At 38.3% G+C, this 22690-nt stretch overlaps 1 protein-coding gene across 7 annotated transcripts in view; it reads right to left on the bottom strand.

Annotated features, from left to right (window-relative positions):
- NSD1 (nuclear receptor binding SET domain protein 1) overlaps positions 1-22690 on the bottom strand; it is a 63169-nt gene that overhangs the window by 25046 nt on the left and 15433 nt on the right. For 6 of the 7 annotated variants that reach the window (XM_088133933.1, XM_088133934.1, XM_088133936.1 and 3 more), the window contains 4 exons: positions 7373-7508; positions 5537-5709; positions 2605-4735; positions 859-980 (listed from right to left, as the gene is read on the bottom strand). In XM_088133933.1, the coding sequence (XP_087990059.1) occupies positions 859-980; positions 2605-4735; positions 5537-5709; positions 7373-7508 (2562 nt within the window). The remainder of the gene's footprint in view (positions 1-858; positions 981-2604; positions 4736-5536; positions 5710-7372; positions 7509-22690) is intronic. The other variant, XM_007430536.4, reaches the window with a different exon arrangement.

Here is a 22690-nt window from a genome sequence, read left to right as displayed (position 1 = left end):
AACCCTTGTAATTTTGAAAATACACATTGGTTTATTTTAGTATTTTTAATGATTATGCCAAACAAATTATATGTTGGAAAAAACAGAGATAGGAAAAAAGAGACAGGAAAAAAGCAACTTTCTTCATTCTTTACTTCAGGCATGACCAAATGTATTCCTCACACCTCTAATTATACATTTAAAGAACCACAGCAATCTGACACGGAGGTTAAACATAAAGTATTCAAGGTAGATTGGCAAGTACTATAATAATTCTGTGAACAGTTTTCTGACTGCTGATACACTCAAATCCAATTCCTTTGTAGGAAGCAAGCATGATCTAGAGGTGGCTTATTAGAGCAACAAACTATTAGTACTGTTGTTCTAAAAAAAGCTTCCTTCACAGGAAGAGTCAAATACTGCCGGGGTTCTTGTATCATTTATAGTTATTTACTGTCCATTCTTCCTCATGCTACTACAGGTAGTCTTCATTTAGTGACCACAATTGGGACCAGCAACTTGGTCATTAAACAAAGCAGTCACTGTGAAATTGCAACGGTGCTTATAATCTTACTTCAGCTTTCCTTTGCTTTACAGATCTGCAAAGGTTGCAAATGCGAGGATTGGCTGCAAAGTTACTTTTTCATCACTATCATAACTGCGAATGGTCACTAAATGAGACAGTTGCTAATTGAGGACTACCTATATATCCATCCACTAATCAAATACTCTTAAAAACAGCCAGAAGAGGAAATTGCTTCTCTCCGCTCTATGCACATACTCATATTTTGAACTCCAGTCCTAATTTTTAAGCCATGAAAAAATTGTAATTTCCCCCATTTTTCATAAATTCCTAGTTTAATTCAATTCTACACCCACCTTTCGAAATGATTCCTGACTCTTTTTTTTCTTCTTCGGGGCAAATATGTGATCATATTCTTCTGCATATTCCAGAAGCCGCTTACTTGGTTTTCTAAGGCGCTTCTTTTCTGGATTTACAACTGAAATAAAAGAGAAGCAGCTTCACACACTTCAGAGAGGAACAATGGGGTAGGATGGAATCTTTCATTGTTCCCTAGCTCAACAATATAATCATCATCATCATCGCAAGCTCTTAGTTCTTTTTGGATTTTTATGTGTTTTTTCCCTATAAACATCAATCTCACTTCCTCAGAGAGGGGATTCCATCCACATCCCCGTTAAGTTGCCTAACTAGGAGCTACTTTCACTCCTGCCCAGAACCCAGGTGGTCTAGCAGTCCTATCTCTCAACCAAGTGGCAAGACTATAGGAATGTTTGAGAAGAGGCAGTATAAGAAGGCACAGTTGGGAGAATCTGCTGCTGAAGCAGCAACAGAAATCAATCCATATCTGCTCATCAGTCAATTGTTTTTCTGTTAAACCAAGCACACCTTCTTGGGTTGTTCTCCAGACCTCAGTCCTGAATGGGAAACTATCACCAGCTTCTGTGCTTTTATTTTTTTCAAAAACTATTTTTGGCTTATCTTAAAGTAGACTGCAAAAATAAAGCCATTATATGTGTGTTTTTTCTCACCCTCTTAAAGATTTGATTTTGCCATTGCCTAAGCATTAGATGTCAAATTAAAAATAAGGATCAAAAGTTGTATATAAAAAACTATGAAAACTGTTTTGAGATACAGCTGATTTTGAGAAGAGTGACTAAAGAAAAAAACTCAGAACTTCTTTTCTATTCAGCAAACATTAGTGCATTTTTTAAAAACTTGGTTGTTAAGTAAAGCAGTCACTAAGTGAAACTGCTCCCATTAGAGAAAAGCATTTTTTGTCAATTCCTTTCTCCCTCAATGCCATCTTCCACTGTTCGTGAGAGCAACTTTTCATAGGATATAAGAAGTGGAGTCCTTGGTGCTCTCTGAGGTTGTTTGCTTGCAGACGTTTCATTGCCCAACTAGGTAACATCTTCAGTACTAGTGAGGGTTGGGTTTGCTCCCTACAGTAGCTTGCCCTGCCAGTGTTGGTGGGGGTGTAGTTTTCTCCTTGGTAGTTCCTTGATTAGGGTATTATTTTCTGCTTGTTTGTCTGGTGTTAATCCCTGCTTATCTGGGTGTAGGTTCCTGGAGAGGATGTGTTCTGGTCTTTTTGTTTCCTTCTTAGATTTTTTATTGTTTCTTTTGAATGGTGTGTAAATGTGGTTAGGGTATCCTGACAACATCTAGTTCACACAACCTACAAATGAGATGATGTAAGTAATTTAACAGCTGTACCACTTCAAACTACAGGTACAGGCACGCATTTTACTACATGTTCCTCTATATCAACACATAGAGAATTATCCTGGAAAATTAGATGTCAAAGAGCCAAGTTCTAGTCTAGCCTTCTAACAATGGTTTTTACCTACAGGATTTCACAGAAAGCCCCACCTGCAGATATAGGAAATCAAACAAACCCACTTGCAATTCTTATCAAAAACAAGAAAACATTACTCAACTAAAAAGTTCTCACACACTTTGTCTGTTAGGGGTCATATTTAATCACCTTGAAAAGCAAGGAGAGGTCTGCAATCCAGCAAAACTGTTTCATTCAGTACCAGCCAAAGGTGGCCAAAGTAATTCCCCTTCTGCTTCCCTAGATCTACTGATGTGCTTACCAGCTTTAGAACTGCTTTGGTTAAAATGCTGCCATCGCTTTTTGGGTGCTACGTGGCTTACATCTTTAGACTCATCCCCCATGGAGCCTTCTCTATTCAGTCCTGCTTCCAACTCTAGGCACTCCCCATTTTCATATGAGCTGTAGCTCTCTTTCTTTTTACCAGATTCTGACTTCATTTTTACATGAACTAAACTGCCATCAGAGGAACTTGCAGAGTCTTCACCAAGGGAGTGTCCCATCAACTCCCAAGGTACTTTCCTTGCAAAATCTTCCTTGGCTTTGCCTAGAGATCTAGCAACTGAGCTTTGGGTAGCTCTATGCTGGTGGGACACACTCTCTGCTGTACTGAATAAATGTTTTAGTGATTTGCTCTTTGATGTTGTGTTAACTATTAGTTTAGACAGTTGCTTAGATTTTGGACAGCTGCACCTTGAGGTGCAGTATGTACCAGAAACAGCCGTATTTGTGAGTTCCCTTTTTTTAGCACCAGGATTGATCAACTTGGTTTTGATACCATGTGAAAAAGAGGACTGACCTTCTTTGGGTTTATGACACTCTGGTTCTTGAACACTATCTTGATTTTTTTCTAATTTAGAAGTTGCTCCCATTGTAGGCAAAGGTGTCAAATCATTCGGAGTGTTACTTCCAGCACTTTCGCCATTGCTAGAACTTCTGTAGGAGACTATGTTCTGAGTTGTCATGATCTGTTGCTCTTTTGTCTTACTATCATGCATATCTTTCAACATCATTAATAAGGTGCTGTATTTGTAATCAGGCTTAATAGGCAAGTGATTCTGCCCTGAGACAGATGAAAAGAGTAAGGGCACTGCAGTCTTGGGTGGCCCACAGTCTTTAGCTTTATCATTCATGGACCTATGGGACAGCTCCTTCAGTTCAGAAAGTACATGTTTCACAACAGCTGTTTCTATTTCAGCAGAATCACGGGATTTCTCTCTAGTGCTGTTTGGCAGTTTAGAGCCATCAAGCTTCCCACTTTTGGCAGATGTATCTAATTGAAACCCAGGAGCACCTTTGGTAGTAGAAAAGCAGCAGTCAGGGGTACATTCATCCTTCCTAAGAGATGATTCTGTTGCAGCAGCAGATCCTTTATGTTTGCATTTTATAGTTCTGAATTGAAGCTGTTTTATATCCATGTGACTTGTAAACCCTTTACTTTGGAGTGTAGTGTGCTTATCTACAATGGTAAGATTGTCATTCCTGTAAGCGGATGCCATCTCAGTTTCAAAGGATGGCTGACGGAATTCCTCACCTCCTGCTTCAACACTGGTAATCCTATCTAAAGAGCCTTCCAGAGGTTTCCGATTTCTATTACTACTTTTGGAGAGAGATACAGGACGTTTAATGCTTTTTTGCCCTGAAGACAGTTCCTTTCCCCTTTTGTTCATAGAGTCACAATTTTTTAGGTCTCTGCATGCTGCTGCAATACTTTGGTCAAGGGGGTCTAGGGTGCAGATATCATCAGAGTCCATTTCTTTTTTTCTCCCATTTCCACCATCAGTTCCAGAATACGGCCGCTGTAGTTTTGAAGTGGACATGAAGCCTGAGGGGCTTTTCTTTTTCTTCAAATCTATTTTGGAGGACTCATGCTGACAGTCTCTTTGAGAGATATCATATTCTGCTTTCTTAGATTTATTTTCAAATTGTCTTTCCCCAAAAGAAGAGAGCAAGTAGTTTTCCATGGTGCATTTGGAACCCATAAAGCTTTTTGCTGTTCTGTAAAGTTCATGAGATGCCTGCTTATCTGGCATGTTTTCAGAAACTGTATTTTTAACTTTGTTCATTGGCACTTTCCTTCCACACTCTCTCTTGGTGCTACATTTTTTTACTCTATTCCCCTTCCTTGTATCAGAGCTCTTCCTCATTTGTGATTTAGTGAATATTTTTCCTTTATCATGGGGCAAATGTTTAGAATCAAATGCTAATGGTTTCAAACATCCATTCAGTTGCCTGCTCTGCTCGTTTAAGGAGTCCTTTTTACATGATCCCATTAAATGGACGCTGTCCAATTTGCTAGAAGCCCGGATACAATTTTTCATGCCATTCTGCTTAAGATATTCAGTAGTAAGGCCAATACTGATCTCCCATTGAGCCATAAATTTCTTAGGAACCTTAAAGTAAATGAAGACAGGACAAAAGGATATTAGAAAATAAATACTTGTAATATATGCAAATGATAGTGTCACACTAAGAGATGACCATACCTTCTTTCGCAAAGTATATTTGCAATGTATAACAAAATAAACAACCCAAAGTTGGATTTAAGCAGCACTATCACATTCAGACAACTTGACAAATTCTAACCCTAAATGAAGCCTAATGGAATTGTTAAGATTCCAGTAGTCAGCCTGGGGAATTCCAAATGAAACAATCCCTTGGGTAACTAATACTAGCACTTCAGAATTGGAAATACTAATGCAGAGCTAGGAATCAGAAATAGATTAGTTATTAGTGGAATCCATGATTCTAAAATAATTTTCCATCTTGGTCATCTTATCCTATACCTGCACTTCAAATACAAATGTTTCATCGTTAGAAATACTGTGACATGTTCTCAAAATTATCAGTTATATTGGTTCATAAAAAAAGAAAAGGAAAAATGACCATTTTCTAATCCATTTTAGGCAGCTCTATGAACACACCAATAAAACACTACTATATTAACAGCTTTCAAGTCCCAAATCATATTTATCATTTTGAATACGGCTTGAAAATGTTATGGCCATAATCAAAACAAAACTGAATACTTTTGACACCCCACTAATTTCAATTAGATATTTATACAAGTGATTTCATTCCAGCTGCAATCTATGCTTCTTTCAACAACAATTCACTTTGGCTGGATCCTTACTTATGTTTTATATCTGAAGGACAATACCTAAACACAGCATACATGAGAACAAGATAGTTACCTTGTGCCTGTAACCTTTCTCTTTTTGCTTCCCTCTTCTCCGAAGGACAGGTAGTTCTTCAAACTGATGTCTTCCTTCAAAAATCACGATAGCTTTTCCTACCACCCAGGCTCTTTCAGATGGATCACCCAACACTTCCACATAATACTCTCGATATGGCTTGCGATTAGTAACTATTGAAATAAAATTAGCTATATTCACATTTTGCACTAAGTTTAGAAAAGAACAGCCTAAAACTGCCAATTTAGGATTAGCAAATGGGATCTGAAATAAGATATTGAAATGTGTGTTCGCTTTGTTATAGGAGAGTCCTTTGCATGATTTCTGCCAGCTCTCTTTCAGGATAAGCTATCAGGAGCTCAAGGAAAATACATCAGATTTTCCAAATACCCATCCCCACAACGTTCCATGACCAGTAAGAACGTTCTCTTCTGCCTGTGATTTTTATGATCCTCCCCACCCATTTACTTAAAGATGTGTTTCAGTAAACTTCAGAATTCCCAGCACTTTTTGATACCTTTCACCTTGTTTCCTAGTGGCTTCAAAGTTCACTATTAGATGGAGTAAACCAAACAATAAGCCTTTGTTTCTTTAAAAATCCTGAGGATTGCTCCAAAGCTTCCAATCTTGCTAGAGGCTGCTTAATTTGTGAAATCTCAGGAGCCACTGCTTTATTTCACAAACAAGATGCAGCCTATAGTGGCTCACCCACAGGTCATCTAAGCTTCCCATATTAAGCTTCAGCTGCCCCCATTAGCCAGAAGCGGTGAATCCATTGGAGGGTCAGAAGTTGCTGAAGCACAACTCCTGGCAGTTCAACATGGCCAATGAGGAGGAATACAGAGCAGTATTCGGCAACACTGGAGGACTTTTAATGCCTATCTGCAGCATAGCAAACCATCTTGGAGGTGGGAGACAGGACAAAGTTAACCCTTTCCTCTTCGTATACTGAGAGACCCTGAAAATTGCTCTCTTGTGTCCATTAACTTTAAAAAATGCCTTCCAATGGAAACAGAGACTCTCCTTTTCCAACTGCTGAATGCATGTGGGGGGGAGAGGGGACTGGAAAAAATGATCTGGGGGAATTAAACAATCCATCTCAGGACTCTGTATCCTCCCCAACCCCCTTTTCATTATAATTTATGTCTATACTGTATGTCTTCTTTAATAACAGGTGACTAGGAATAAGAAGATACATTTCCCCCATCTCCTTCATTCCAATATACACTCCGCTACAATTAGATTTTTTAAAATGTGCGTTTAACTATGATTGTTCTGCTACCCCCTTCTATTGTAAACTTTATTTTTAAAGTTATACACTTCAAAAATGCCTTAGTAGTAGCACTTGAAGAATTCTTAAGAACTGAAAAAAATAGGAACATTTGTTCTATGTAGGATTATAGTTGTGATAATCCTCATGTGCATTTTTTAAAAATAAATCCAATGCATAAAGAGCTAACTTCAAAATTGACAGGTTTAAAATTTTGCTGCATGACTGCAGTCATCACATAATACTCAGGAAGTCAAAATATTCCATCCAAGAATGTTTTACCTCAAAACAGCCACTTGGACTGTTCTGAACCAAATCCAAACTCAAAGCAAACCCATTCATTATGTAACAACATATTTTGCACTTCCCTTCTCCCCAGTTAAAAACATCTCTCTCATTACAAGTGTGATTAGCTTAGGACTAGATCATGTCATTTCTATTTCTACCCTATCAATTTATCATGACTAATCCACACAATGCAAATAAATCATTTACAAAATGCCACACGTGCTTAATAATGTTCAGTAATAAGATTCAAACTATACAATGCAAGATGAATATGTTACCTTTCATTTTTGAATGAGTATCTAATACGGGATCATGACAAACTTTACAGGGCCACCATGGACGTCTGTTGAACTTGGCCCATACAAGATCTCCAGCTTCATATTTCACTGGAGCAGGTTTTTTCTTGGTTCGGCCCTTTGAAGAAAAACAAGAAATCACACTAAATCAGTTGCTGAATCAGTAGGGATGAGAACAGAGGAATATACTTATTTTTACTGTAAACGTGTACCATAAGAATTGCAAATTAAAATATTCAAAAGAGTATTTCATTTCAAAGCAGACTTATTTATGGAATTCTAAATAAAGTTAATGTTTTGAACATTTATAATTCATACACTGCAAGATTTTATTCCTTGTTCAAAAAATCAAAGAAAAAAAAATCCAAGAAGGCACCAATATTGATATTTTAGTTAATAAATCCATCAACTAAACGTCTTAAAATCTGTGAACAAACCTTAACTGGTACCCTCCACATATGGTGAGACTGCAACTCCCTGAATTTACCTCCCAACCCACCAGCAACCAACCTTTTTTCCTTCTTCTCAAGCCAAATACAGAGCCATGAGAAAAATATCCCTACTGGGATTAGTCACCCCTACTCTTTCCTAACAGAGTAACAAAATTGGTGCACCTAGTTTCTCTGAAAATTTCTGCCCTCTTCTGAAAGGAAAGAGCTCAGGCCTTAACCCTGATATTGCCAAATAAAAATGGGGAAAGAAACTTTTATTACTGACACTGAGTACTTTATCACTGAGACACTTTGTAACTTGATAGAGCTCTATTGGTAGCATCTTCCTTAAGGAGACCAGAACAGTGTTGGAAAAAAGCTTTTATTAGTGTGAAAGGAACAAGGACTTGGATCCAGAATCTGCCTGCTCAGCGGTGCTTTTCCGTCTCCACTGACCACCGCCCCCCGCCCCCGCAAACCAGAACACAGCTCCCAGCACTAAAGGTTTTCCACAACAGTGTAGAAGACTGCAAAGGGAGGCAAAAAAAATGGAAGACATCCAGAAGCAATCTACCCAAGCATAAGTTCCTTCCACTTATAGATACCATAATCGAAACCAAGCCCTCCACCTCCTCCATTTTCCTTTGGGAAACTAAGGATGTTTCTATGAAGAACCAATAGCATTCAATATATCAAATTCAGCATAAGCAGAACACACACAAAGAAATGCATCTTGGACTTTCACTATGACGCATACAGTGTTGATATAGATTTTTTACCATTTTAGCCTTATGTCATATATGTACCTACAGAAGAGCAATGAATTCAATGTTATTTGCTTCGGAGAAGACATGCGCATGATTGCACTGTTAAGTAATCCTCAACAGCTTCAATCTTAACCTACTGAATTAGTGGTGTTATTTTTCTGTTAAATTAGATGCCCAATCTAGATCATTGTAACTGCTTTTATAACATAATTGCCTCCCCTTCCTGGACTGTACCTAGATATTTTTTTCAGTATTTTATATGCCCCTCTTTTGCTCTGGCCCAAACTGGCGCATTACCTATTACGGCAACAACTGGCAAAAATAATTCTCCCATATAAAAGCCGTACTTGTTTTTATTCAGGCATGGAGGTAAATCTGTTTCATATATGCTGTTAAAATGTCTACTGCACACCCAATGGCAATTGAACTTAGTTTTTCCAATTGTTAACCATTTTAATTGCCATCGTGACCAGAACGCTATGACCCTTCTGAAGGGTGACCACTCTTCAGAAACCTCTAAGAAGGCTGCAACATTTTTATCAGCAGCTATAGCTCTTAGAACCCAACTGGTTCCTCCCTCATGCTATTAACTGTTAGCTGTTCTTTGTTTCAGGATTTTCTTGCATTTTTAAAAAATTATTTTACTATATTGTAGGATTGGTCTTTTTCCTGGGTTTGGTTTTAGGCTCTAAATAATAATAAACATTGAACTTTAAACATCATTTTAGGATATCACTATGTGACCATGATAAATTAATACTCATATAGTTTTCTGAACCACACTGAACATTTTTTTAATTGTAGTCATCATCAATTACACAGGGAAAAAAAGGAATTTTATGCTATCTGAAGCAGGAATAATATTATACTCTCCGAAGAAGCATAACCCAGAGTCCACTGGAATTGGGTGGCCAATAAATTTAAAATAATAATAGTAATGACAACCACCTGCATCTTACCAGGTAAAATAATTTCCAGGATCCACCAATTCTCCCTCCTTTTGTTTTCTACTACTAAAGAACATTGTCTTTTGCTTAAGAATAAGGTGACTTCCATACAGCTGGACTTCCTATTTTCAGGAATAATCTATTTGTTTACTTCTTCTTAATCCCAGAAACCTCAGGAGCCATTTTAAATTAATCTTATCGTCACAGCACTATGTGCAGCCTATGCTCTTCCTATACTTCACCTAAAACTTGACAGTGCAGACAATGAGTTCAAGCTTTTTGCCTTGCTCTTTCTTCTCCAAATCTGAATTTTGTATGCTGGGGATGTGATTGGAATATTTCGAAAGCCTATTTTTGTGACCTTGGCTTAATAAAGGTATAGTTATAAAGTAGACATTGGAATGTAAAAAAGAAAATCTCCTAAGTTTGAAAAGAATCTGTGCCTCAAATAAACAAACATAACCTAAACATAATATCTAGAGAGAGATATGTCCTCCCTTTTGCATTATAAGTACATTTTCTATGTTTAAGACCAGGCTTATATGTATAATTAATTCAACACAAGGATTTTGTTTTTACTAGGGGACCCTAGCAGGATAGTAATTCCTAGTCTGGAGTTAGTTTATTTGTTGAAAAACATTATAAAAAATAACTCACTAACACTGGCATATTGTGCAACATCTGTCAGCATGTACTTACATTTTAATTATTGTTTACAAACTCACAAGCACTATTGGCAATCTTCTTGTTCCTACTGGCTTGTTAAAATATCCCTGCCCTTGCTCGGTAGGAGAGAAGAGAGAGAAACTATGTATGCTGGATATTCCTAGTGGAAAACAGGAAAATTTTGGATAACATCTACCAGGAAATACCAACTAAGGAATGACTATAACAGGCACAACACATTTGAGCTAATGTATGTTAGTATGGTCTGATACACTTGTGTAAAAGAATAATGTAAGAAATGTAAGAAAATGTAAGAACTAGGATCATGAAGCAAAATCAGGAATAAGACTACATACTGTCTTGGGGCAAGATTTTGTAGAGTTCTATCACACAGATCAATACTTATTTCCTTTGGAAGATTGTTTTAAATCGAACATAAGCTATTAAAAAGTATGTTATTTCAACATTAACCTTTCTGTACCATGATTTTATACTCATTCCTAAAAACTATGTAGTATATTCCACCTGAGACTAACCCAGAGGTTGCATATTCCTATAAACCCCCCCCCCTCACCCCATGGGTGGTATGTGTCTTACTCAATCTTGGGTCCTCTACCAGAGGCCTGGGAGTTTGAGGTTTCTGCACAGTATCTTAGCTATTCCTGGCACTGCACTCTTCTGACAGAGAGCTCTGATGTTGTTCCTGGGTTCTGTTGGAGCCTCTCCCCCAGGTTAGGAATCACAGCCCCGAATGCTCTTACCACCACTGGGACCACTTTGGCCTTTACTTTCCACATCCTCTCTACAGGTAGTCCCCAGTTTACAAATGAGTTGTGTTCCCAAGGCCTGTTGAGAAGTCAAATTTCTATAAAATCCAGAACAGTATTACTGTATAATACTGTATAAGTAGTATTGTGTAATTAACTCAAATATTGTGTATTTAACTCGAATTTTGCTACAATAGGCTCTGCTCTTAACTATGGGTCATCCTTAAACTGGGCATTCTTAACCCGAGGACTACCTGCAGTTCCTCCTTCAGCCCTGGTAGTTCTCCAGCTTCTCATACTCCTTCCTGATGTTGTATCACTTGGGACCACTACATCTATCATCACCACTGTCTTCTGGTCCCTGTCTGTTACCACTGGTAATAATGGAATAATGGAAGGGCTGGAGAGTAGTACAATCATGAGTGTCTGCAGGCAACAGTGAAGCATGGTGGAGGTTCCTTGCATGTTTCTGCAAATGGAGTTGGAGATTTGGTCAGGATCAATGGTGTCCTCAATGCTGAGAAATACAGGCAGATACTTATCCATCATGCCATACCATCAGGGAGGCGTATGGGCCCCAAATTTATTCTGCAGCAGGACAACAACCCCAAACATTACAGCCAATGTCATTAAGAACTATCTTCAGCGTAAAGAAGAACAAGGAGTCCTGGAAGTGATGGTTTGGCCCCCACAGAGCCCTGATCTCAACATCATCGAGTCTGTCTGGGATTACATGAAGAGACAGAAGGATTTGAGGCAGCCTACATCCACAGGAGATCCGTGGTTAGTTCTCCAAGGTGTTTGGAACAACCTACCTGCTGAGTTCCTTCAAAAACTGTGTGCAAGTGTACCTAGAAGAACTGATGCTGTTTGGAAGACAAAGGGTGGTCACACCAAATTTTGATTTGATTTGGATTTCTCTTCTGTTTGCTCACTTTGCATTTTGTAAATTGATAAACATAAACAATTAAAATATATATTTTTGAAAGCATTCTTACTTTATAGCATTTGTTCATACCTGCCTAAAACTTTTGCACAGTACTCTGTGTGTGTGTGTATATATACAGTGGGGCAAAAAAGTATTTAATCAGCCACCAGTTGTGCAAGTTCTCCCACTTAAAAAGATGAGAGAGGCCTGTAATTTTCATCATAGGTATACCTCAACTATGAGAGACAAAATGAGAAAAAAAATCCAGAAAATCACATTGTCTGATTTTTAAAGAATTTATTTGCAAATCATGGTGGAAAATAAGTATTTGGTCACCTACAAACAAACAAGATGTCTGGCTCTCACAGACCTGTAACTACTTCTTTAAGAGGCTCCTCTGTCCTCCACTCGTTACCTGTAGTAATGGCACCTGTTTGACCTTGTTATCAGTATAAAAGACACCTGTCCACAACCTCAAACAGTCACACTCCAAACTCCACTATGGCCAAGACCAAAGAGCTGTCGAAGGACACCAGAAACAAAACTCTAGACCTGCACCAGGCTGGGAAGACTGAATCTGCAATAGGCAAGCAGCTTGGTGTGAAGAAATCAACTGTGGGAGCAATAATTAGAAAATGGAAGACATACAAGACCACTGATAATCTCCCTTGATCTGGGGCTCCACGCAAGATCTCACCCCGTGGGGTCAAAATGATCACAAGAACGGTGAGCAAAAATCCCAGAACCACACGGGGGGACCTAGTGAATGACCTGCAGAGAGCTGGGACCAAAGTAACAAAGGCTACCATCAGTAACACACTACGCTGCCAGGGACTCAAATCCTGCAGTGCCAGACGTGTCCCCCTGCTTAAGCCAGTACATGTCTGGGCCCGTCTGAAGTTTGCTAGAGAGCATTTGGATGATCCAGAAGAGGACTGGGAGAATGACATATGGTCAGTTGAAACCAAAGTAGAACGTTTTGGTCTAAACTCAACGTGTCGTGTTTGGAGGAGAGAGAATGCTGAGTTGCATCCAAAGAATACCATACCTACTGTGAAGCATGGGGGTGGAAACATCATGCTTTGGGGCTGTTTTTCTGCAAAGGGACCAGGACGACTGATCCGTGTAAAGGAAAGAATGAATGGGGCCATGTATCGTGAGATTTTGAGTGAATACCTCCTTCCATCAGCAAGGGCATTGAAGATGAAACGTGGCTGGGTCTTTCAGCATGACAATGATCCCAAACACACCGCCCGGGCAACGAAGGAGTGGCTTCGTAAGAAGCATTTCAAGGTCCTGGAGTGGCCTAGCCAGTCTCCAGATCTCAACCCCATGGAAAACCTTTGGAGGGAGTTGAAAGTCCGTGTTGCCCAGCAACAGCCCCAAAACATCACTGCTCTAGAGGAGATCTGCATGGAGGAATGGGCCAAAATACCAGCAACAGTGTGTGAAAACCTTGTGAAGACTTACAGAAAACGTTTGACCTCTGTCATTGCCAACAAAGGATATATAACAAAGTATTGAGATGAACTTTTGATATTGACCAAATACTTATTTTCCACCATGATTTGCAAATAAATTCTTTAAAAATCAGACAATGTGATTTTCTGGATTTTTTCCCCCATTTTGTCTCTCATAGTTGAGGTATACCTATGATGAAAATTACAGGCCTCTCTCATCTTTTTAAGTGGGAGAACTTGCACAATTGGTGGCTGACTAAATATTTTTTTGCCCCACTGTATACTGTATATATGAATTTTATATATACATAGATAGATAGATGAATTTTTCACTATAGTAAAAGCATACAAAACAAACAAAAAAGATTGGAAGTGAGAAAAAGGAAATGAAAAAAAGAGAAAACATACAATTATGCCTTTAACCCTTCTATTGAAAGGATAGAAGGGTTAAAGAGAATAGAAACCCCCCCATCTTCTTTGTTCCTTTTTAATACTCAAATCCCAAAATCAATTTGATCATTTCTTCTTTCAACAAGAAATCCGTATAAGGTTTCCAGTCTTTCAAAAAAAATTTTGTCATTTTTTTTTCTGACCAAATTGGTCAGCTTCGCCATTTCTGCAAATTCAGTTAACTTTATAATCCAGTCTTCCACTGTAAGCGTTTCTTTGCTTTTCCAAGTTCCTGCATACAATAATCTTGCTCTGGTTACCATATAAAATATTAATTTCCCATATTTATTTTCTAATTCCTTACCCATAAAACCCAGTAGGGATAGGAATAATTCTGGTTTCATCATGATGTTAGTCTGCATTATTATGGATTTGCACGCAATTTTTTTTTTTTGGTTTTTTCACAAGTCCACTATGCATGATAAAATGTCCCCTCTTCCTTTTCATACTTCCAACACTGGTTTGATATTTCTTTATACATTTAGACAGTTTAGCTGGTGTCATATACCATCAATGGAACATGCCTGCTTTTGGCTTAATGCAATATATGAACTTACCTATTGTGTTTTGTAACTCATAATGCATAATTTAGCATGAGTTTCTTCAAATGTGCAATGCAATCTCCACAGGCAATGATGTGTCCACAAACATCTCTTTTGGGATTCAACAGGCTCTGAGTTCCACTCATTTTTAAAAGATTCTTTTAATTAAAAAAAGTGATTAGGAATCTGGCATGGCACAATGCAAACAGAAAATAGTCTCTAGCTTTATTTTTATTTTCAAGAATGCCCCCAGGACATATAAAGTTGCTACAGGCATTCTTAGAAAACAGAACCACAGTGGGTATGGTTAAAATACAGGATGAGTATTTGGGAGATCCAGATGCAAGTCACGGAAGTAGCCACAGAAATTCACAGGGTGTCTTTGCACCAGTCACCCTTTCACAGCCCAACCTCATAGGATTGTTAGAATTGTAAAATGAATAGAGATCTGCCACCTTAAGCTCTTAAAAGAAATATGGGGTATAAATCTATCAAGTAAATAAACAATGCATGGGACTATAAGGAATGCTTAGTGAATAGTTCAACATTGAGCATGGATTAAGATAAGGATGTGTGACATTCTCTTGGACAAATATATATGGAATGCTTGTGATGACGTTAAAGGTATGCTGGCTAGGACATGAATGTAGGTTTAGTTTTGTATACAGATGATACCATGTTGGCTAAAAATCCAAATGATTTATAGCAACGGTTATAGACTGTATGCAATAAGTATTTAGACTCTTAAAATTAATATTATCAAAGACAAAGATAGTTGTGTTGAGCAGAAAAATGGAATTATTCCATATTACACATAAGTGATGAAAACCCAGAGCAAATAAAAGAATGTACGTGCTTTGGTAGAATGTTTACTAATTATGAGAAAATGGATAACTGCTGATATGCAAATACTGGTAGAAAAGTAATGACTAGTACATGGCCTGCTGTGAATTGATGGTTTAAGAAAAGAAGCAAAGCTGGCTGTATGATAGTGTGCTTTGCCTACTTTGTTACTGTATATGGAAGTGAGAGTTAAGAATGTAGGAGAAACAATAGTTGAATGCAGTAGAAATAGGGTACTTAAGAAGCATGCGTAGTAAATGAGATAGGGTGAAGAATGAATGGGTAAGGAATGAACAGGGGCTGAATACAGGCATTACCAACATGAAGAAGGTATGCTGAGATGGTTGGATTATACAGAGAGAACAAATGAGGTTCTAATATATGAAGAGTATAAGGGCTCAGATGAAAACAAAGACCAAGAAAGTTACAATTGGATGGAGTTTATATGATAATAATATAATAATAGCAGCAATAATAACAGCAGCAGCAGCAGGAGGAGAATAGAAGAGAAAGAACTGGAGAAAATCAGAAGATATAAAGACCTGCAAATAGAATGACTATGGCAAAAGAAAGCAAAGATAGTGCCAGTAGTAATAAGCACATTAGGCGCAATCCCAAAATATTGTAGTATCACTTGAAGACCATTGGCATTGACAAAATCGCCATCAGTCAATTACAAAAGGCAGCTTTACTTGGAACAGCTTACATCCTACAACGATACCTCTAACACCATCAAACAACACCTGCCCATCCCAGTCTAAACATCTGGCTGACTGTGTGACCAACAATAATGAAAGATCCAACAAAAGGGGCAGCACCAGGCAACTACAGGCCAATTACCTGCTTACCAACAACTTTAAAATTGCTAACTGGTGTGGTAGCTGATGTAGTCCAACAGCATCTGGTTGAAAACAAGATCTTTCCATCTGAGCAGAAAGGAAACTGCCCAAACAACAGAGGGACAAAAGATCAGCTCCTAATTGCCAAGATGATTTTAGAAGAGAAGGAAGACCAACGTGAATGTAGCTTGGATTGATTACAAGAAAGCATTTGACTCCCTGCCATATGATTGGATAATCAAGTGCCTAGAAAAAACAAGAATCAGTAGAAACATCTTCAGCTTTGTGCAAAGATCAATGGTGCAATGGAAAGCAGAGTTACTGATCAATGGTCATAAACTGGGAGAGGTTAATATCAAGAGAGGAATCTTACAAGGAGACTCACTATCACCACTACTGTTATCATTGCATCGATTCCTCTGTCAACAATATTGAACAAGTCAGGCCATGGCTATCAATCATCAAAAATATCTGCCAGGCTATCCCACCTCCTTTACATGGACGATCTGAAATTGTATGGAAAAACACCATCTAAAATAGAATTGTTGCTCAACACTGTTGAATATACAACCAAGATATTGCAATGAAGTTTGGACTAGACAAATGTTTCACCCTTACCATCAACAGGGGAAAAATAGTGAAAACTAAAGGAATCAAGATGCCCTATGGAAATAACATCAAGAATCTGGATGAAGAAGATCACTTTAAATACCTGGGCATCCAAGCTGACAACATCAAGTACATTGAGGTCAAGAAGGTTAGTAGTGAATACATTACGAGAGTGAAGAAGAACTTAAAGTAGAAATTCAGTGGAGGAAATACCATCAAGGCAATTAAAACCTGGGCAATTCCAGTCGTTTAGATACACAGCTGGAATAGCGGACTGGACGCAAGCAGAACTAGAAGCCCTGGACAGGAAGACCAGAAAAATAATGACAATGAATCATGCCCTTCATCCACACAGTGACACTGACAGACTCTACTTACCAAGGAGCACACGTGGGCATGGAATGTTACAAGTACATCCAACAGTTGAAGAAGAAAAAAGGGCATTGGAAGAATATCTGAAGGACAGTGAAGAAGATGCACTGAAGCTACTATACCATAAAGGCTTACTGAATACTGAAGAGACCTAACTGCCCTACAAGAAAGACCAAATGAAGAACAGAAAAGAGACATGGCAAGGCAAAGTATTACACGGCTGATACACAAAAAAACTAGCAAGCAAAGCAGTTAACAACAAGACCTGGCAATGGCTAAGAGCAGGAAAGCTGAAGAAAGAGACAGAAGAGCTAATTCTGGCTGCACAAGATCAAGCCTTAAGAAGAAATGCATGTAAAGCCAGATTTGATAAGACAGCAACAGGCAGCAAATGCCGCCTCTGCAAAGAAGCTGAAGAAACAGTGGACCACCTAGTTAGCTGCTGCAAGAAGACTGCAGACTACAATCAACGGCATGACAAAACAGCAACAATGATACACTGGAATATCTGCAAGAAATACCATTTGCCTGTAAGCAAGAACTGGTGGGGCCACAAAACAGACAAAGTAACAGAAAATGAAGAAGCTAAAGTGCTCTGGGACTTTAGAATTCAAACAGACAAGTACCTGCCACATGACACCCCAGACTTAACAACTGTTGATAAGAAAGACAAAAAAGTCTGGAAAGTGGGCATTGCAATACCTGGACACAGCAGAATAGAAGAGAAAGAACTGGAGAAAATCACAAAATACAAAGACCTGCAAATAGAAATAGAATGACTGTGGCAAAAGAAAAGAAAAGATAGTACCAATAGTAATAAGCACCTTGGGTGCAATCCCAAAACATCTGAAGCACCACTTGAAGACCATCATCTGACAAAATCACCATTAGTTAATTGCAAAAGGCAGCTTTACTTGGAACAACTTATATCCTGCAACACCTTTAACACCATCAAATAACATCTGCCTATCCCAGGTCCTTGGGAAGGACTCAATAGGTGGATAAAAATGCCAAATTCAGTCTAAACATCTGGCTGACTGTGCGACCAACAATAATATTTAAATGCTGCCCACCTCTGAGCAGTTTACAAATTGTTAAAAACATTTAAGACAAGAAAACAACACAAAGCAAAAAAGAGCAAAGATGGCAGAGATAACAAACCCGAACGGGAACAAAGAAGAAGAAAAGACAGGCTTTGATCACACCCACTAAAGGCCTGGGTAAAGAGCAGGTCTTCAGGGCCCTCCAAAACACCAGTAGAGTGGGGGCCAGTCAAATCTCAGGGGAACCTCATTCCAGAGGGCAGACGCTATCAAGAAGGCATATTTCCGGTGTCCTGATAGACTGCACCGCTTAATCAAAGTAACCCAGAGTGCGCCAAGCCTACCAGATTGGATCAGCCCGGCAGATACTATGGGAGACAGGTGGTCCCTCACGTAACCAGGCCCTATGCCATGTAGACTTTTAAAGGTAGCGACCAGCACCTTAAATTGCACTTGGAAGCTAACTGGCAACCAATGCAGTTCCTGAAGCAGAGGTGTTACATGGGCAAACTGAGGCATGCCCATCACTACCCATGCCATTGCATTCTGGGCCAGTTGAAGAGTTCCTCGATAAATACAAAAGGCTGTGGAGGATGTGAGGATATAAAGATAGAAAGGATGGAAAGGTAAGGAGAAGTGTAGATAATGGTGTCAGTGTAAACAAGATTTAGCTATACTTCCATTTTTTAAAAATCTAATCTTTTAATTTCTTTTGTTCACTACTCCTCACTCATTTTTTGTGCTTTGCATAACAGGGCTCATCCCAGAAAGGAAGACTATGATGGGTGTAACAACAAAACATGGTAGGTAGTGAAGAACAACTTCACCTGTTTATTATCTAGTAAATAAATATTTTATGACTAACAGTGCCCAGTGGAGCAGCCATACTTCAATAAACAATCTTTTATTACAAAATCTTTTATAACAGGATCCACAGTATGCTTTCAAAATTCCCAGGGGCCACAAACCAAAAAGACTGTCAACCCCTATCTTAGTGTTTTGTGAATCGGGTCACTGTGACTTATTTTATGCTAAGTAATGGCTTGTTTCAATCATTGTTTGAAAATGTAATAGTCATCATATCGTGGCTTAGTGAGCGATGTAAACCCACCCATTCTGTCAAGTAAAAAAATTAGTTAGAACTCATGTCCCTCATGGAAATTAATTATACTCTGGTACTTAAGCTACAAGTAAGGGAGAACAAGGTTTCTGCTTTAACAGTTGTGTAGAGACAATTTCAGAAGATGAAATTTGCAAAGGACAACTGAAGCTCAAACCTCTTTTGTATCCATCCATCCTATTGTAACATAAAGAGCATGCAAGTATTCAGCTACAATTCTATGTATACAAGGCTGAGAGTAAACAACAATGAATTCAATGGAGCTAATTCTGAGTCAACGTTGTACTGCATACTCCTTATTTCTGTTCTAATCTTGTAGAGGACAAAACAGTTTGCATGCCACCTCCAAACTAATAGATTGAGGATTCAGAAATTATGGTTAATGTGAACATTCTACTAGCCAGCACTGGAATCATGGTCAACAACTCTTACCATCTTTGCTTGTTGATTATGCTGGCTGGGGATAGTGGGAGTTATAATCCAGCATACCAGGAAAATTTGCGTTGGAAAAAGTTGACAAATAGCTACAACTTGGAATATTTAATGGAATTTGTTTACATAACAGCTCTTTCTGAACCAACTGAAATACAGTATTTGGGTTTTAATTAGAAATACAAACAATTGTGAATTCACTTAAAGACAGAGTTGCAGGTCCCAATTGTGGTCACTAAACAAGGACTACCTGTAACACGGAATGAACTGGCTAAAGGGACCTTCTCTGCATGTTTTGAATCTAATGAAACCCTGTTGTCACCTCTTTTACTCATCAGGGAATGAGTCTATTGCTTTAATTATTTTAGATCCGCTAAAGTGTAGCATTATTCCCCACCTTACTTTTCATCATACTTAAGCTACTGTGTTATTCATTGCTTCTTGCTGACTTTGACTTCCAGGTCCCATTTCAATTCTCACCAGAGAACTATAACACTAAGTTCCAATTAGTCTTTTCTTGATTGCTTATCTGCCCTTTCCTATCTGATATTTTTCAGTTCTCCTGAGTTTGGGCTAGAAGCGTCAAATGCCAAGAAAAGCTGAGTGGGAGCAATTAAACGATGTGTACCAACAGGCTTGCTTGTTCATGGTGAGACTAGAGTTTTTGGAAACGTTGACTTACCATGGGAGAATGGTTCTCTCTTCTATGCCTCCCCAAATCAAAGCTAAACATTACTTGGAAATTTACAGCTGCCATTATTTAGGATATAGAGATGACTATAACTGCTAAACCAAGACTGAAAATACATTAATCATGGCCAAAGCTCAAATTCCAGAGCCAAATGAACTATATAAATGGTAACACAGTATATAGCTAACTTCCTTGGTTAGATGCAATTTCTGAACAGAATCTAAGTGTACCTTGCAAGTCTTCACAAATAATTTGCTGATCTCTGCACCTATCTATAAACCAATATATTATTTCTTCTGCAGCATCTTTATGCAAATTGTGGCCTCAGAAGATTTGGTTTAAAGGCATGCTGTAAAGAAAGTACATGGAACTCATTCAACTGATAACCAATTAAAGTTCTACTATTCACATGGTAACCTTCTAATAAGTCCCAGACAAGTCATATTAAAGAAGACAGATACAATCACTAACTTTTCAAGAAGTAATTTTAGCTACACTTTAATTGGTGGACTAAAAAATAGAAAAGAAGTAGAAGAATGTAGAGATGAACCTTCTGTTTCTCCCTAGGCATGAGAAATGATGACTTTGGGAACACAAACTGGGAGGGCTCAGAAAATACTTTTCCTTTTCCTACTTCTCTTTTCAATTAACTTTCTTCCCATCAAGATTTTTCATCAGTTCTGGAGAAAACCATGCTCACAAACACTAACCTGACTCTGAAATATAATACAGTCACAACTTATCTTTTCTGAAATTATTTTATACTATGCAAACTACTTGTCTTCCACTATATGGAAGATGTGGCCCCCATATATACTTGCATTCAAGAAAAGGATGATCTAGGTTCAACTCATGATTTAAAAAAAACGAACTGTAACAATTTGCATAAATATAATATTCCTTTGATATCACAGAAAATTATTACGAAACCAAAATTTCAGTTTCTTGTATATTACTGAGTGCTGTTTTATGACTGTTTCCCACAATATTTTCCTTTCTCTCTCTCTGTTGTTTTTCTATCTTCTTTATGTAGAAAATGAACAAGACGTACATTTTTAAAAGCAAGCCTAGAGGTGTCCAAAATCCATAACCTATTTCTCTGTACGCTAATCATTGGCAGTCAATACCATTAAAAAAAATGGTAGTTTTAGGGTAATGGGAAGTTGGAGGATTCTTTTAAAGCTATCATTGGTTAACAGCTGCACACTCTTTGCCACAACAGAGCATTAGGATACAGTGTAATTCAGCGCCAATCACAACAGGATCCCAGTGTATAAATTCCACCTAAGAAAAATATAAACCTGGTTTCAGAAGGTATGGTATGGACCTATTATATATTGTACTCCAAAACAGTGCCCCAAGAAAATTCAAAGCACACTGCTAGGCTAGCCATACATGGGTCACTGCTGGCTGTGCCACTGGAATAATCTGAGGATACTGTACTGTTGTTTTACAAGTTGTGGAGCAGATATGTGATGAAGATGTGCCTCACTGCTGGCTTCCTTCCTTTGGGGAAGGATGCCACATAGCCATGTCATCTACAGAGTCCTCAACTGGAGGACTCAGACAGCGTGGCCAAGGAGTCTGGTGATACATCTGCTATTGAGGGTTTTCAGGACATGAAGTTCTTCCCATTTGGGCTGAGCAGATTTGGAACCAGCAACCACTATCCACGAGGGTTGTATAATCATGTATTTTCTTCATAGCACTGTCTTGAACAAAGCACCTCTTCAAGCATCAAGATGATCACACTTTCCTAACAATTTGGTACAGCTGCTGCAAATGCCTTCCACTGCCATGTGGGTATATTTCTGCACATACAGACTCTTCTGGCAGGGCTAATGGTGAAACAAAGCAGCTATGAGTCCTGATGGAAGTTCTTCTGTGCTTGCCAATCCATGTATCTGAGCTGGGAAGGCCTTCACAGCAACAGCATCAACTTTTGGGAGGACACATCTGCCATGACCCTTGTAGAAGCAATTCTTCACCATGAGTTACAGCATTGCCCAAAATGAACTTCCCTCAAAATCACGCATCCTAACTTATTCTTTATGGACTTAGCAGAAACACATATTTCAGTTAGAATATTGTCCCCTCATCCTGAACATTAAGACTCTGCAGAAGTTTTAAAAGGATTTGAAAAGTTTCTGTTGTTTATGAAGAGAATGTCCACAGAAATATAGGAAGTGAGTTTTTTGACATGATTTAATTATTTAAAATAGATCTATCCCACTTCCTATCAGAGGCCCTTAATATTTAATATAATGAATATGTTTTTTTCTGATAATATATATGCAATATTTATTGTTTCAATTGAATTTAAAAGGTGCTCAATGGTGGTGAAAACATTTCAATGTCCCCAAATTTGTAGTATCTGCAGACTTTATTGCACA

The sequence above is a fragment of the Python bivittatus genome, unplaced genomic scaffold (assembly GCF_059951505.1).
Source record: "Python bivittatus isolate LINGU-HERP-01145 unplaced genomic scaffold, Pbiv_v1 ctg000080_np1212, whole genome shotgun sequence".
Lineage (NCBI taxonomy): Eukaryota > Metazoa > Chordata > Lepidosauria > Squamata > Pythonidae > Python > Python bivittatus.
Note: the sequence above shows the minus strand (reverse complement) of the source record. Positions and strands in the feature narration are given on the sequence as shown.